Below are 12,586 nucleotides of genomic sequence, written 5' to 3'. Positions count from 1 at the left end.
TGATAGCTCTGACAAAGAGAAATTAAGTCTTAAATGGGATGCGAGCGGTGCAGACAGTACATTTTATTTTTGTGCAAGTGTTTGCTGCTTTTCTTCACGATGTTTGAGCACCTCCTGGAAGCCTGGACTGAAACTGCATGTTGGGAGGCAGTCTAGCAGGTTGATTTGGATATAGGTATGAATGGGTTTAAAGGTATTGATGCAGACATGATTTGACAGCTCTGCTTGAGAGGGGCATTTGGCAACTCCTGTCTCTCCCGGGGTTTAGGAGTTGGCAGTGCTCCAAAGCTATCTCTTCCCCCACCCACAGGGAAATCTCTCAAGCTTACTAGGCAGAGACCTCTTTGGAGGGCCACAAGGAGATGATTGCTGCAACGTTGCTCTGTGCCGCTGTTAAAAGGCTGGAGGACTCCAACCTGTGCTCTCAATTGTGTCAGTCCCAAACCCAAAATGCAAATGCTAAGTCCCTGCATTCTTTTTGGGGACTTTGTGACAAAGTAGCCTTTCACATACATATATGTGCTTTTGTGGAATTTGGATTAAAAGTCAACTTTGAAACCCACCCCACTTTTTGTTCTTGTCTTACAGGGGAAACTGCTGGTGAAATCTTTCTTGCCCCTGTTATGTGGTTTGTTGTTGGGTATTTTGCCTCCTATCTTCTTGCTGTCTCCAGGCACTGAATCACTGCTTGACTTTCCTTGTTGCTGCTCTGTGATCCTCCTGCTTACTATTTACAGCTCTTAGTGTTTCTCTGCCTTCATTGTTAATGCAGTTTCTCTGCTAGGCAGCTCACCTTCCTCCTGCAGCTTGTTGAGCCATAGCTAAGTGTTCCTCTTATGCCAGTCATGGTGGTTGTAACTGAGAGGGGATTGTGCTCTTGCTGTGAAGAAAAACTGTCTTCTCAGGCTTCTGAATTTCTTTGAGTCTTATTTGGCTCTGACATAAATTTTAAGTGGCAAAGTGTAGTAGGATATTAAATTTTTGTAGTGGTCTCTGAGGTGCTCAGGCAGGGGTTAGGAGTGCTTGGAAAATTAATTCTGTTTTGTTATCAGAGCTAAAGCTTGCAGGGCAGTCTGTGTTTTTTTTTTTCCTATAAAACACTTTATGCCCCATTTTTAGGGTTTGCAGATTTTATTAAGAGATTTTTGAAAAATCCAGTGAGTTGCACGTTGTGTGCTGTCATTATAAAAGGGGCAAACTTTTAGAAAAAGACATTTAATGGTTTATGTAACAAGATGCATCTTTAAAGAATGGCCACAGTTAGGCACCTTTGACTTTGTTACTTTCCCAAACTTGGTTGGGACTAGATTTAACATTTTAAAACACATGTAGGGCTCAAATCAGTAGATGAATTGGAAGAGCAAGGGGAAAGGTGCTTATCTCTTGCCAAAGTATGTCCCATTGTGTGTATTATATTAGGGTTTTGTAGAAGAAAGTTATTACTCCTGCAGCATCCTATTGCTACTGCCAGGATTTAGGGCAAGGATGAGAATCAGAGTTGGGATACTTGGAATAACTAGGAAGTGGACTCCCTGTCACAAGGCAGTTCCTAAGGAAACACCTGCATAGGCTTTTCAGATCTGTAGGTAGGTCTGTGGGGCTTGGGTTTTGCAAGCGAGGGATCTGAAATTTTGTCACTTGATCTTGCATGATAAAACTATCAACTGGAGCAATGCAGGAAGGGATAATGGTTTAAAGCAATTCTAGAGAGTGAGACAACCCCTTGAGCAGCTTAGGAACAGGCTGGTCTTCACCTTCCTGCTGTGGCAATGGTACTTGCCAGTGTGCCAAGTTCCTTAGGATGTTGTGGGGAGGCACTAATTGAATGTGGTCTAGAGCACTGATTGCAGAGTGGTTGAGCCTGGAAGGGACCTCGAGGTCATCTGGTCCAATAACACCTCTGCTCAAGCAGGGCCACCTGGAGCCAGTTACTCAGGACTACGTCCAGATGGCTTTTGAGTATCCCCAAGGAGGGAGACTCCACAACCTCCCTGGGCAGCCTGTGCCAGTGCTCAGTAATGCTCGCAGTAAAAAATCTTTCAGGAGGACTCTCCTGTGTTTTGGCGTGTGCTGGTTGCCTCTTTTCCTGTAACTGGGCATCACGGAAAACAGCCTGGCTCCATCCTCTTTGCACCCTCCTCTCAAGTATTTGTATACATTGATGAGATGTCTCTTGCAGCTGCTGAGTTGACACAGTTTATAGATACTGTTCTCCATAATTTCCAGCTGCCCTGTAAGCAGGATTGGGTTTTAGACCTGCATTTTCAGAAAAGAGGAAGGGGAAGGTTGTAGCATGAGTGATGTTTACATCGCAAACGTCACGGATCCATTTAAGAAATACCCTTGGTTGAGATGATTCGTAAGCAATTAATTAAAAAAAAGAATCTATGTTTTTCTCCTGGACTTGCTATCTACAGACTTACCTAAGATTCTGTCACACAGTGTTCTAGGTCTTTCACTCCAGCAATAAGTAATCCTCTCAGACAGTTGCTTACTTTTGATTTTTCTGGTAGTTCATAGGACTTGTGTCATTAACATAGAGTGTAATCTCTTTATACTGGCTTAAGCACAAGAGAATATGATTAAAGCCAGTAGGAGAAGCAAATGACAGTGGTGCTGTTATAGCTAGTACAGGCAGATGTGAGGTGGTGAGGATGGGAAGCCATTATTTTTCCCCAGATAAGCTTTTGGGTTTTTTTGGCAAATAAAATTCAGTTTTAATGTAAAGTATTAAACAGTATATTAACATTCTTTTAGTGTATTTAGTAAATATGTCACCTCGGTAATGAATTTTAACCACCATAGTCTGTAGTAAATCCTTTTGGAGATGTGAGGAAGTGTTTTTTGGTCCATTAATGTAACAAGTCTTACCACTACAAACTAAAGTACTGAGGAGCTGTGGTGGTGCAGACTTCCTGACGATTGCTGTAGTGTTCCTTTATTTGTTAAGGAAAAAAAAATGTACATGAACATTTTTATGAGAGACTCATTAGAATGAGCACAGCAGCAAGAAGATGAGCTGTCATTTATTGTTCCAGCTTACAAATTAAGTCTTTCTTCTACTGATATGTGCAAGCCTAATCTGAGTATCCCTGCTGGCAGAATTGCACGACATTCCACCCTCCTTATCACAGCACTTCTCCCTCTTGTCTGAGTTGTCTAGAGATTAACAAACCCTTATGGTGGATGGGGGGGGAGGTGGATAAAGAAAAATGCCTCATTCATAAAAACTTTTAGAGCTAATTAAAATTAAGCTGTATCCTACTGACTGACACCAAAAGGATATAGTATTTAGAAAATCTAAAAGCAGAGTGAAATCTTAAAGGAAAAAATGCTTGTTCTGTATCTCTATGGCCAACCAGTGTCTGAAGTGGTAATTACTCTGATATATGATTATAGCTATGTTGAAGTCTGGGGGGTTTAATGGGCTTCTGCTATCTGAGGAAACACTTTAAATGAGATACTTATGGCTATACTGGGTTGAAGAGGGCTGCTAAAAGCCCTGCTTACAAGCCTTACTACTACTTGGAATGACTCTTACTGCAACACCTCTTAGTCAAGCTTTTCTTGCCTCTAGAGTATGATGCTATCAGTAGAATGAGTTGGTTTAGGGCTGCAGTGCATTTCCCATGCTCTGTTATTTCTTTATGACCTTGAACAAAACTTTGTACTCTTGATACCTCTGCAGATGCTTCTCGTGAAGGTGATTGGGTGCACATGGAGGACTAGGCAGTGGGTGTGCCCAGGAGTTTTGCTATGCTCATTCCTGCAACCTGAACTTCAGCAGTATGAAAGAAGCCTGATCTACAAAGGCTGTGTGGTAGCATGGCTCACAGGAGAAAAAAAGGAGATGGGGGAAGAAGGAGATGACCCTCTTCACCTGCTGTCTTTTGCAGAGAGCAATGTCTTTGATATCTTTCATTGCCAGGCAGTTTAACCTTCATCTGGCTGATGATTCTCCTCAACACAGCAGGGTTTACAGTAGAGCTCTCATGGTCTGCTGCTGTGATAGATGGCACCAGTAGATTTTTGTGCCTTTGTAGTTAGATAACCCCTTGATAATGTGGACAGGAAGGAGGCAAGAAGTATATCTTGTCCTTGTTAGTAATAAATTTAAAATCCCCACTTTGAGTCTGTTTTGCCCATGATGGTGAGCAGTAAGTGACCTCTCCCTTATCTCAACTCATGAATCCTTCATTGTAGTTTTCTCTCCTCTATCCAGTTGCAGAGGTGGGGGAGAGAGTGGCTTTAGTGGGTACCTGGCATTCAGCCAGGGTCAACCCACTACAGCTGGCTAAGCCATCTCTGCTCAGCTGTTTCACCTGGTTAAACCATGTTCTTGGTAACTGTTGCTGCTGTCACATTTGGGATTGAGTTGCGTAGTGTTCATCACAAGCAGTTAAGATGTAGGTAAAATTAAATGCTCTTGGAAAGGTAAATAGGTATTGCTGTGTGCCAAACAGCAAGGTAACCAGCTCTAAACACTTAAGAAACTTTCGTGGGGAAAGGTTTGTTCTTTCCTGTCCCTGTGTATGAAGTTCAGCTGCCCTCTCAGGAGAAGGGGCATTCCCGTGGCCACTGTGCTCCCCCACAGCCTCAGGAATGGGACTGGGATGTGGTGGGCTGGGGCTGCTGGAGCAGTGCAACTTGTGGTCGTGCAGCACTGCCCCTCCCCAGGGAGGAAGGGAGTGTGTGCCGGTGAGTTCATCATCTGCAAGAAAAAAAAGAAAACAAGTAGAGCTGTATTTATTCACTAGTGTTGAACAAGCTGCTTGTTAGAAGCAGCCTATTTAACTGTTGCTCTAAGCATTTTCTGTCAGCCGTGTGATCACTTTGGTGTTTAGACTTGATGGAGGCAAAACTGGTGTCTTGCAGAAGGCTCTGTACTATCTTCTGGAGAAAGCTTTCAAATGTAGCTGACCACTGTAATGTATTCTGAAGCCCTGAAAAATAACTATTTAGCAGAAATCTTTATTAAAAAAAACCAAAACACCAGAATAAATGAGCTTTCTTCCAGAAGAGATCTCTTAGTAGAATTTTAAAAAAAAGGAAATTAACTCCTTTACATGCTAAGAGAAATGGTCTTTGACTGTGGTGTCAGTTCCTGAGAAAGCCAGCCCCCAAAAGCCAGGCCGTGTGTGTGGCTGCTATCAAATTTCTTTGCTTCAGTAAACTGATGTCTTACTTTCTGTCTTCCTGTAAGATTCCTGAAGTAGTGCTATATCCACACCTAGTAGTTGGATTAATATAACTCCTGGGCTATCCAACATGGATCTGGGTGGGTCTGAAGGGCTGGAACCAGTGGAGGTCTTTGGCTGGAACAGGTGACTAAGACCAAGTAGTTCTCACCAAGGGATGATGTCAAATGGGATTATACATCTGTATGGGTGATGTCAGATGAGGTTGCAAATCTACAAAGGCACTTGACTTTAATGCCTGCTTGCTGAGTAAGTAACTCTTTTCTTTGAGCTCTACAGGACGGCTCTGGCTTCCCATCTGACACTGAAAATTCAATCATGTGCAAAAGAAACATGCTCTGTCAGTGTATCAGACTAGAGGTGGATTGATGGTGGTTTCTTTTGTTCTGTTAAAAATAGCCTCTGCACACAGCTGTGCATCTGGGAAGCTGGAGCATCACTTTGAGGAATACGTGTGGCATTTTGTCTTTGCAAGAATGATGTATCATAAATAAAACCTGAGCTGGACTTTATTTCTCTACATTGTTCCAGGTACTTGCTAATACCTTCCATAACTTCTAATGATTCTCTGGATTGAAAATGATTACGGAACCTATCAGAAGCTGTAAGAGGAAAAGGAATCCATACTGGAAGGCAAGATCTGAATCTTTCCAACTCCACAGCAGCTCTGATCCAAATCTTAACTTACTCGCCCCAGCCCAATAAATAGTTTGTTCTTTTCTGCACAATGTACTATTGTAAGGCTGCCCAGAACATGAAGGTATAACTTTTCACTTAAAAAAAAAAAAAATACAAGCCTCCTCAGCAGCTGCAGTTAGCCAGTATGTGTATCCTCAAACTGAAAGGGAGCATCTTCCAGCTGGAGGGTGGTGAAGGCACACGGTGTGATTCTTGCGGATGTCCTGTGCAGGGCTAAGATTTGGACTTGGTGATCCTTTTAGGTCCCTTCCAACTCAGAATATTTTGTGATTCTGTGAAGAAGTGTTACTTCTGTAGAGCTTGCACTGGTGTCTGCTTCAAAGGTTTTATTTTTAGCAAAATTTTATTGGCTTGATGTGTAGGGAAAATAGAGACAGCATATTAGCAAAATAATTCCTATACCAGTGCAACCTGTCATTCCACAAAAAGGCCTTCTAATTAAAGCTCCAGTGCTTTCTTTTCAAGATATACAGCTGTGTTTCTTTCCCTTATGAGCCATCAAGAGTGAAACAGCCATCTACAATCTTTAAATTATTATTCTGAAACAAAAAGATTTCAGAGAAGGTATATGAGCCTAGTCTGTATCCGTGGAAGGTATGGCTACCCCAAGTTGTTGTGCATGTAGTGGACCCCACCAAGTAATGGCTTTCTGCCTCTGCTGTTCTTGTTGCATAGCAATTCCACAGTCCTCTTCCAGCAATTGTTAATTCCTTTCTCGTTTTTTCATGACCAATTTAGGCCAATTTGTTTTCTTGCAAGCATCAACCTTTACCAATATATTAAGAGGGGAAATAATGCCTAAAACTAGACAGCAGTCAAATTTCCCCCTTTGCTCTCATTTAGACGAGTGAAGTCCTTTTAGTCTCCTGTCATACTGTGGGTTAGCTATACCTGTGACCATCTGGGTTTTATGACACTGTTTTCTTGATCCCAAAATTTATGGCCAGAAGAAGTAGGTTTTGCATCTGTCAGAAGTAGCACTGAAGAACCTTTAAGCTGGCCCTTAGGACATTACTCCTGTTTGTGAGGCAGGTTGCTTAGACTTGTTCTGTTGCTCTCTACTCTTTCCTTTAGATAGGCCCCCAGCTTCATTAGATTAGTACAGACATAAAGAAAATGTTAACAGAACAACTGTTACTAAAAATTACTGTGTCCAGACACCGGTAGTTACAAAATTCACCTTGCTGCTATCTACTGCCCTAGCATTGCTGCTTCTACCTGTGTTTAACTCTTGGTCACTTGACAAAAGCAAGTTGCACTTTCCCTCCCTCAGACTGCTGACTTTAAAGAATTTGCTGTAACTACTCAGTCCCTTGCTGAGTAGTGAGCCCCTTCCCTTTTCACTCAGAGGAAATTTATCTCAGTTTTTTGATGTTCAAATCTAGAAACCTCTTTATTAGTCTGTGTAAAGTAAAAACAAGTAAAGAAGCAAAGGATGAAAATCTGCTTTTCCTCACTGTAGGTCACTGCTGTCAGATCTTTGCATCACTGGTGCAGTACAAGGGCAGGGGCGCTGGATCATCCTTACATGGGAACTCTGGCTTTTCACTGCACTCTTGTAAAGTGATGCCATTGAGCCCAGAATCCTTTTTACTCTTTGCACAACATAATTCCAGGGAAACTTTTCCCTCTCCTGTTTATGAGTAGTATTTCCTTCTTGGTGCAGTGTGTGGAATGGTGTCTACAGCATTAATGCTTCTCTTCTGCAATGCAGTGTTTTATTCAAGAGTTGGAACTGAGGTGGGACAGAGGCAGTATCTGCTGCTCTCCCCTCTTTTCCACCCTCTGCCTTAGTGTCACTCAGAGATGGGCTTTGCTGCTGCTCGGGACATGTCCTGTCTGGGACCAAAAAGTCAGTCAAAGCCAGGGTGAGAGAAAGTAACAAAGCACTGAGTTTGCTGACTCTTTCATCTAGTGATCAATAGTGACTTTTATCAGGGACCTGCATCTCTTAATTTCTCTGATACCAAATGCAGTCTGTGAGCTTGAGGCAGGCTGTCTGCATTTCCTCTATTTAGGATGCCTTGCAAGTGCCTCTGACCATATAAAGTTAAGTGAACCTGTGTCTGGTGATGTGATCTAGCCTACAGCATGTCCCAAGTTCCTGATCCCTGGGGATGAGAAAGGACCATATGTCTGCACTGTGTCACTTCTGAATAACTGCATTGGGAAGGGCTGACATCCAGCAATTACAGCTTCAAAATCGATACATGGAGGATGGCACAGGTTAAAACAGGAGCAGATGCCTCAGCATCTATAACATACATGCCACGCAGCATGTATGTGTCTGTATTGGTTTTATAATGCACCAAAAACCCAGATGCTTTAGCAGGCACGATTCTTCCACAAATTCTAATCCTGGAGGGGAGGCAGGACACAGGAAGGAACAATATGATGCTAATGTGCTTTCCTGTGGGCATTACAAAATACAGGGGTTCTTTTGCAGGACTTTGTATCTATGCAAGGAGGAAGGGTTTCAAGGGAGGAACAAGGACTAGGGATCCAGATTAAAAAGCTTATTGTGGGAGTGCTAAACAGGAGATGAAAGTAGACTCACCCGAACTGTGGGACATATTTCTCTATGTCTGTGTTGTGGCCAAGAAGGAGCTGGTACCTAAGATGCAGAGCAGAGACTGTGCTTGCCACATCTCCAAGATGCAGCAAGGCATGGAGGCACGCAGAATTTTGTGTTCTAACTTTGATCAGCAATGGCCCTTTAAGGCTGAGCAAGGCATGCAGCATGGACACTGCCCAGTCCAAACCCAGCAGCCACGTGAACTCTCCCCAGGTGGGCAGTGCCAGGCTGGCACAGCAAAGCCTCCCTCCCCTGCCCTGATGACAGAGGGAATCTGATTGAACTTGCTGGCTCCCACTCACTCTGCCCCCATTTTCCTCAGGACAAATGAGAAGAACCTGTCTCCAAGTGCAAGATTTTGGGAATATGTGTCAGAGATGCCTGAAAGTAAAACATCCATCTTGCCCTAATTTCTGCATGAAGTGCTGCAATGTCAAGTGAAATAACCTTCCAAGCTGGCTCTGATGCAGAGGTATTTTGGCTTATGTTATTGCTGAGAGCTTTCTCTCTGATGAGCTCTTTCTGCCTCTCTCTGTTTCTGATGTCTGACTCTCTTCACTCATTTTTTCCCTTGGGCTGGGATGTGTGCTGTTTGTAATGCATCAAGAAGTAATACGCGATGAGGAAACTCTCATCATCTGTGCATCAGGGAGAGAATTACTGACTGAGTGCTGAGCAGTCAAGTTATTGATTCAAACCAAAGCCCAGTCTCTCTGTCTGCTGGGCTGGTTACGTCCTTCTGGTTCATTGCATTTAATCGGATTCCCTGAGCTGCCACACAGAAGGGGAGAGTTAGAAGCAGATTCATCTATAATGTTCTCTTCAAAATCCAGTTCGGTATCCCCTTCTCCGTCCATGGAACAGGCAGATTCAGATGCTCTGGACATCAGCACCAAAGTGCAGCTGTATGGCGTGCTCTGGAAGAGACCCTTTGGGAGGCAGTCAGCCAAATGGTCCAGGAGGTAAGCCACAGTTGCTGAGGGATGCTTGGGTAAAATACAAAGCCTAAGGGTTGTGGGATAAGTTAGAGCCTGAGTGTGGCTAGCCAGGCAGAGGCTAGGGCTAAAACTGTGGGCATAGCTTCCCTCCTGTTCTGTGTCAGCTTTACACACGTGGTACCCCATTGTTCTCCCTTCTTTATCTGTCCAGACCTTGTGCTATGGGCGCTTCAGGGAATAGGGACTAGCTGCCTCCTCTGGATAATTATCTTATGATAGTTGGACAAAAGAGGAAGAGTCAGCTCATATATTTTGCCCCTAAACTGCTTGACTTTGTTCTTTAGCACTCACTGAAGCTTTGAGTTTTTGGGTGTGAGATGGCTAGGCTGAACTGACTGTGCATGTGAGTCTGTATGTGCATGTGTATGGTCTGCAGGGGTTTGTGGACCAGCATCAGAACGGCTATGCTGCCTTATAGTGATGGCACACTTGGAACAGCACATGAAGACTCTTCCCTGGGAAGAAAGTGGCACTGCAGTCTCTTCCATATGGTGTTAGAGAGTTGTAAGCTGCTGTGCGTTGTCTGCCAGCAGCCCAGAAGTTTGGAGCTGGAAAGCATTTGCTATAACCTTTTACCAAAGATAGAATTATGTTCTATAATACTGAAGTGATGAGTCAGTTTTAAGTTTAGAGTTGGTGTATTTCTCTATGTGAATCACTGAATCTCTGGTACTTACCTTTTGTGGTTAAGTACTTTGCTGTAGTGTGCAGTTTGGACACAGACAATCCATTTCTAAAGCCAGCTTTCCCAGTTTTGCTCTGTGTAGTAACCACAGTGCCGTCCAATCTAAACCTGTGAAGATGGCATAGCCTGGAAAATAGTTAAACATTCCTTGGGAAGCAGTTTTATGTTTGTAGCCATCTTTGACCCGTGTGCAGGTTTTATTCCCTTCCCTTCCTCCCCCCAGTGGCCTATTTTCATCCAGGAATGAATTTGTGCTGATGCTCCTACTTGGTTCCCAAATATTGATATTTAAATGAATTATGTCTGGAAACTAAAGTGACTGTGTTACGGAAAAGAAGTGGACAGAATAACGGAGGGGAACATAATTTGCCATGGAGGAAACATTCTTAAAAGGCTTTCTTCCTAATAAAACTTCCTTGCAGGCAAATGGCCCATTTCTGCTCTCTCTGTCATTATTTATTTAGTGCTGCTCTATTCCTAGAAGTCACCCCCATCTTTGGCAAGTGGTAAATATTTTAGTGCTAGCAAGTGGGAAGAGATGGGGAGGTGATGTGGGGCAGGCATGATATGGAAGATAAGTTGCAAGCACAGTAGCAGAGGTCCTGGGGGACCAGACACAGGTCAGTGAGAGGTGAGCATGGGGAATCTGTAGGGTTTGGAAGGAAGTGGGTTCTGGAGTTAAAAGACTGGGACACTAGGAACAATATGTTTGGATGGTTTTTTATCATGGGAGAGACTTGCTTTTAAATAAAGTACCCTTGCATATTATTATAAGTCAATCATTATGTAGGGATAAGGAGCAATTCACCGTTTCCCCTACTTATCCCCCCATTCCCAGCAACACGTAGCTGGTCAAAGGCTGCTTTTTTTTTTTTTTATTGAATGAAGAAGAAATGTTTCCCACTCCAGTTAAATAAAGAAAAAAAATTTGACTTTTGCTCGATGTAGTTGAGGATCTGATCTCTGAGCAATGTAGATTTTGCCCTGACATCTTGGACTGGACAACAGTCTTGGTCCCAAGGAAAATCTTACCAAGATACGGGATATAAACCAGCTTATAAGGGGAGGATTGATCTCATCAGGCCATCAGCCATGAAGACAGGTTTACATGGCTGTTGGGAGATGCATAAAATTTACTGGCTTGATCCCATTCATTTGGCTGTAGCAACAGTGCTTCTGGAGACACTGAGAAGAAAGTCATGCGTTTAAGGGAAAGATGGAGTCTGACTAGATTATGGATCAAGGTAAAAAAGTCCAGGCATGGTGTCCAGTGCTTTGAAATCCCAAGGCTGGGAATGTTGCAGCAGTAGAGGTTATGCTGGGAAAAGGGAGGTATAGCAGAGTCTTGTTTCAGTCAAATGGCACCTGTGAGGACAGCAAAACTTGACATGAGGCAGCTGTCTGGAGCACCTTCTGTCCTTTCCTTTGCTCACACAATGGTCTGTTCTGAAGCCTAAGTATTTGCATGCCTGTCACACCAGGTACTATCCTAGAGCAGGCTGGGTGCTTCTGACACTGGGTCAGTGTGGCTGTGTTTATCTCCCAGGGCTGACATCTGAGCATGCTGCCTTCCAGAGCTTGATTTTGAGATGCCATTACCACTGTCATAGTACCTATCTCTCCAAGATAAGAAACGCTATCCCTAATGTGAATTTTCTTTCCCTGTAAAATAATATCCTTTCAACAGAAAAGCAACTATCTTCTGAGTTTACTGATGTTTTTGACCAGTCTAAGCTTGGCTTCTTGCTGGAATGGCTTTGGCAAATAATATTCTCAGCCCTTGATGTATGGTCCTCTTCCAACCAAACTGCACCCCATTCTTCCTTTCAACAAATAGCAAGCAATTTATTTTCTCCTACTGCAAAAGTTGTAATTGCAAAACTGGTAATGGCATCAGCCTGTTGTGGAAACTGCAGTGAAATGCACAATGTGTGTACCTGCCCTGGATGTGATATGAATAGGGTACTGTAGCTTTCCAGGAAGGAAGTGGCACATTCTTCTCTGCTGTGAATAATCCCAGTCCCATACAGAATGTCAGGCTCTAAACTGTCTGTCCCCATGTAGGTGGGAGACTTGGAGGCTCAGTGAGACAGTTCCAGGAGGGGGCATCTGCTCTGTGATCAATCAGAAAAGCAAGGTGGAACGTGAGAAATTGAAAACAGGAGAGAACAAAACACAAAATATTCCTATATTTCTGAGTAAATCCATCAGGGATGACAGGTTGCTGCTGGAAGGAGGGAAACATAGCACAGTTAATAGAGAGATTTCATCTTCTCTTGAACCGGTCCTGGCTGTGGCATTGCAAAGTATGCATGTAATCTTATTTTCCACAGTGACTACTAACAGTCATTGCATGTGGTCACGGAACAGATGGAAAGGATAATTGTTTAGGACTGCTTTCTGCTCAAAAAAAAAACAAAACTCTGAAAAA

The 12,586-nt window shown here is 43.3% G+C and overlaps 1 protein-coding gene across 1 annotated transcript in view; it reads left to right on the top strand.

Annotated features, from left to right (window-relative positions):
* Positions 1-68: 68 nt before the first annotated feature.
* Positions 69-12,586, top strand: part of PLEKHD1 (pleckstrin homology and coiled-coil domain containing D1) — a 67,297-nt gene continuing 54,779 nt past the window's right edge. Inside the window, exons 1-2 of the mRNA XM_064658297.1 lie at positions 69-8,685; positions 8,795-9,434. Of these exons, the coding sequence (XP_064514367.1) occupies positions 9,286-9,434 (149 nt within the window). The 5' untranslated portion in view covers positions 69-8,685; positions 8,795-9,285. The remainder of the gene's footprint in view (positions 8,686-8,794; positions 9,435-12,586) is intronic.

This window comes from Pseudopipra pipra, chromosome 6 (assembly GCF_036250125.1).
Source record: "Pseudopipra pipra isolate bDixPip1 chromosome 6, bDixPip1.hap1, whole genome shotgun sequence".
In the NCBI taxonomy this organism is placed as follows: Eukaryota; Metazoa; Chordata; class Aves; order Passeriformes; family Pipridae; genus Pseudopipra; species Pseudopipra pipra.
This window is presented reverse-complemented; position numbering and strand designations above follow the sequence as displayed.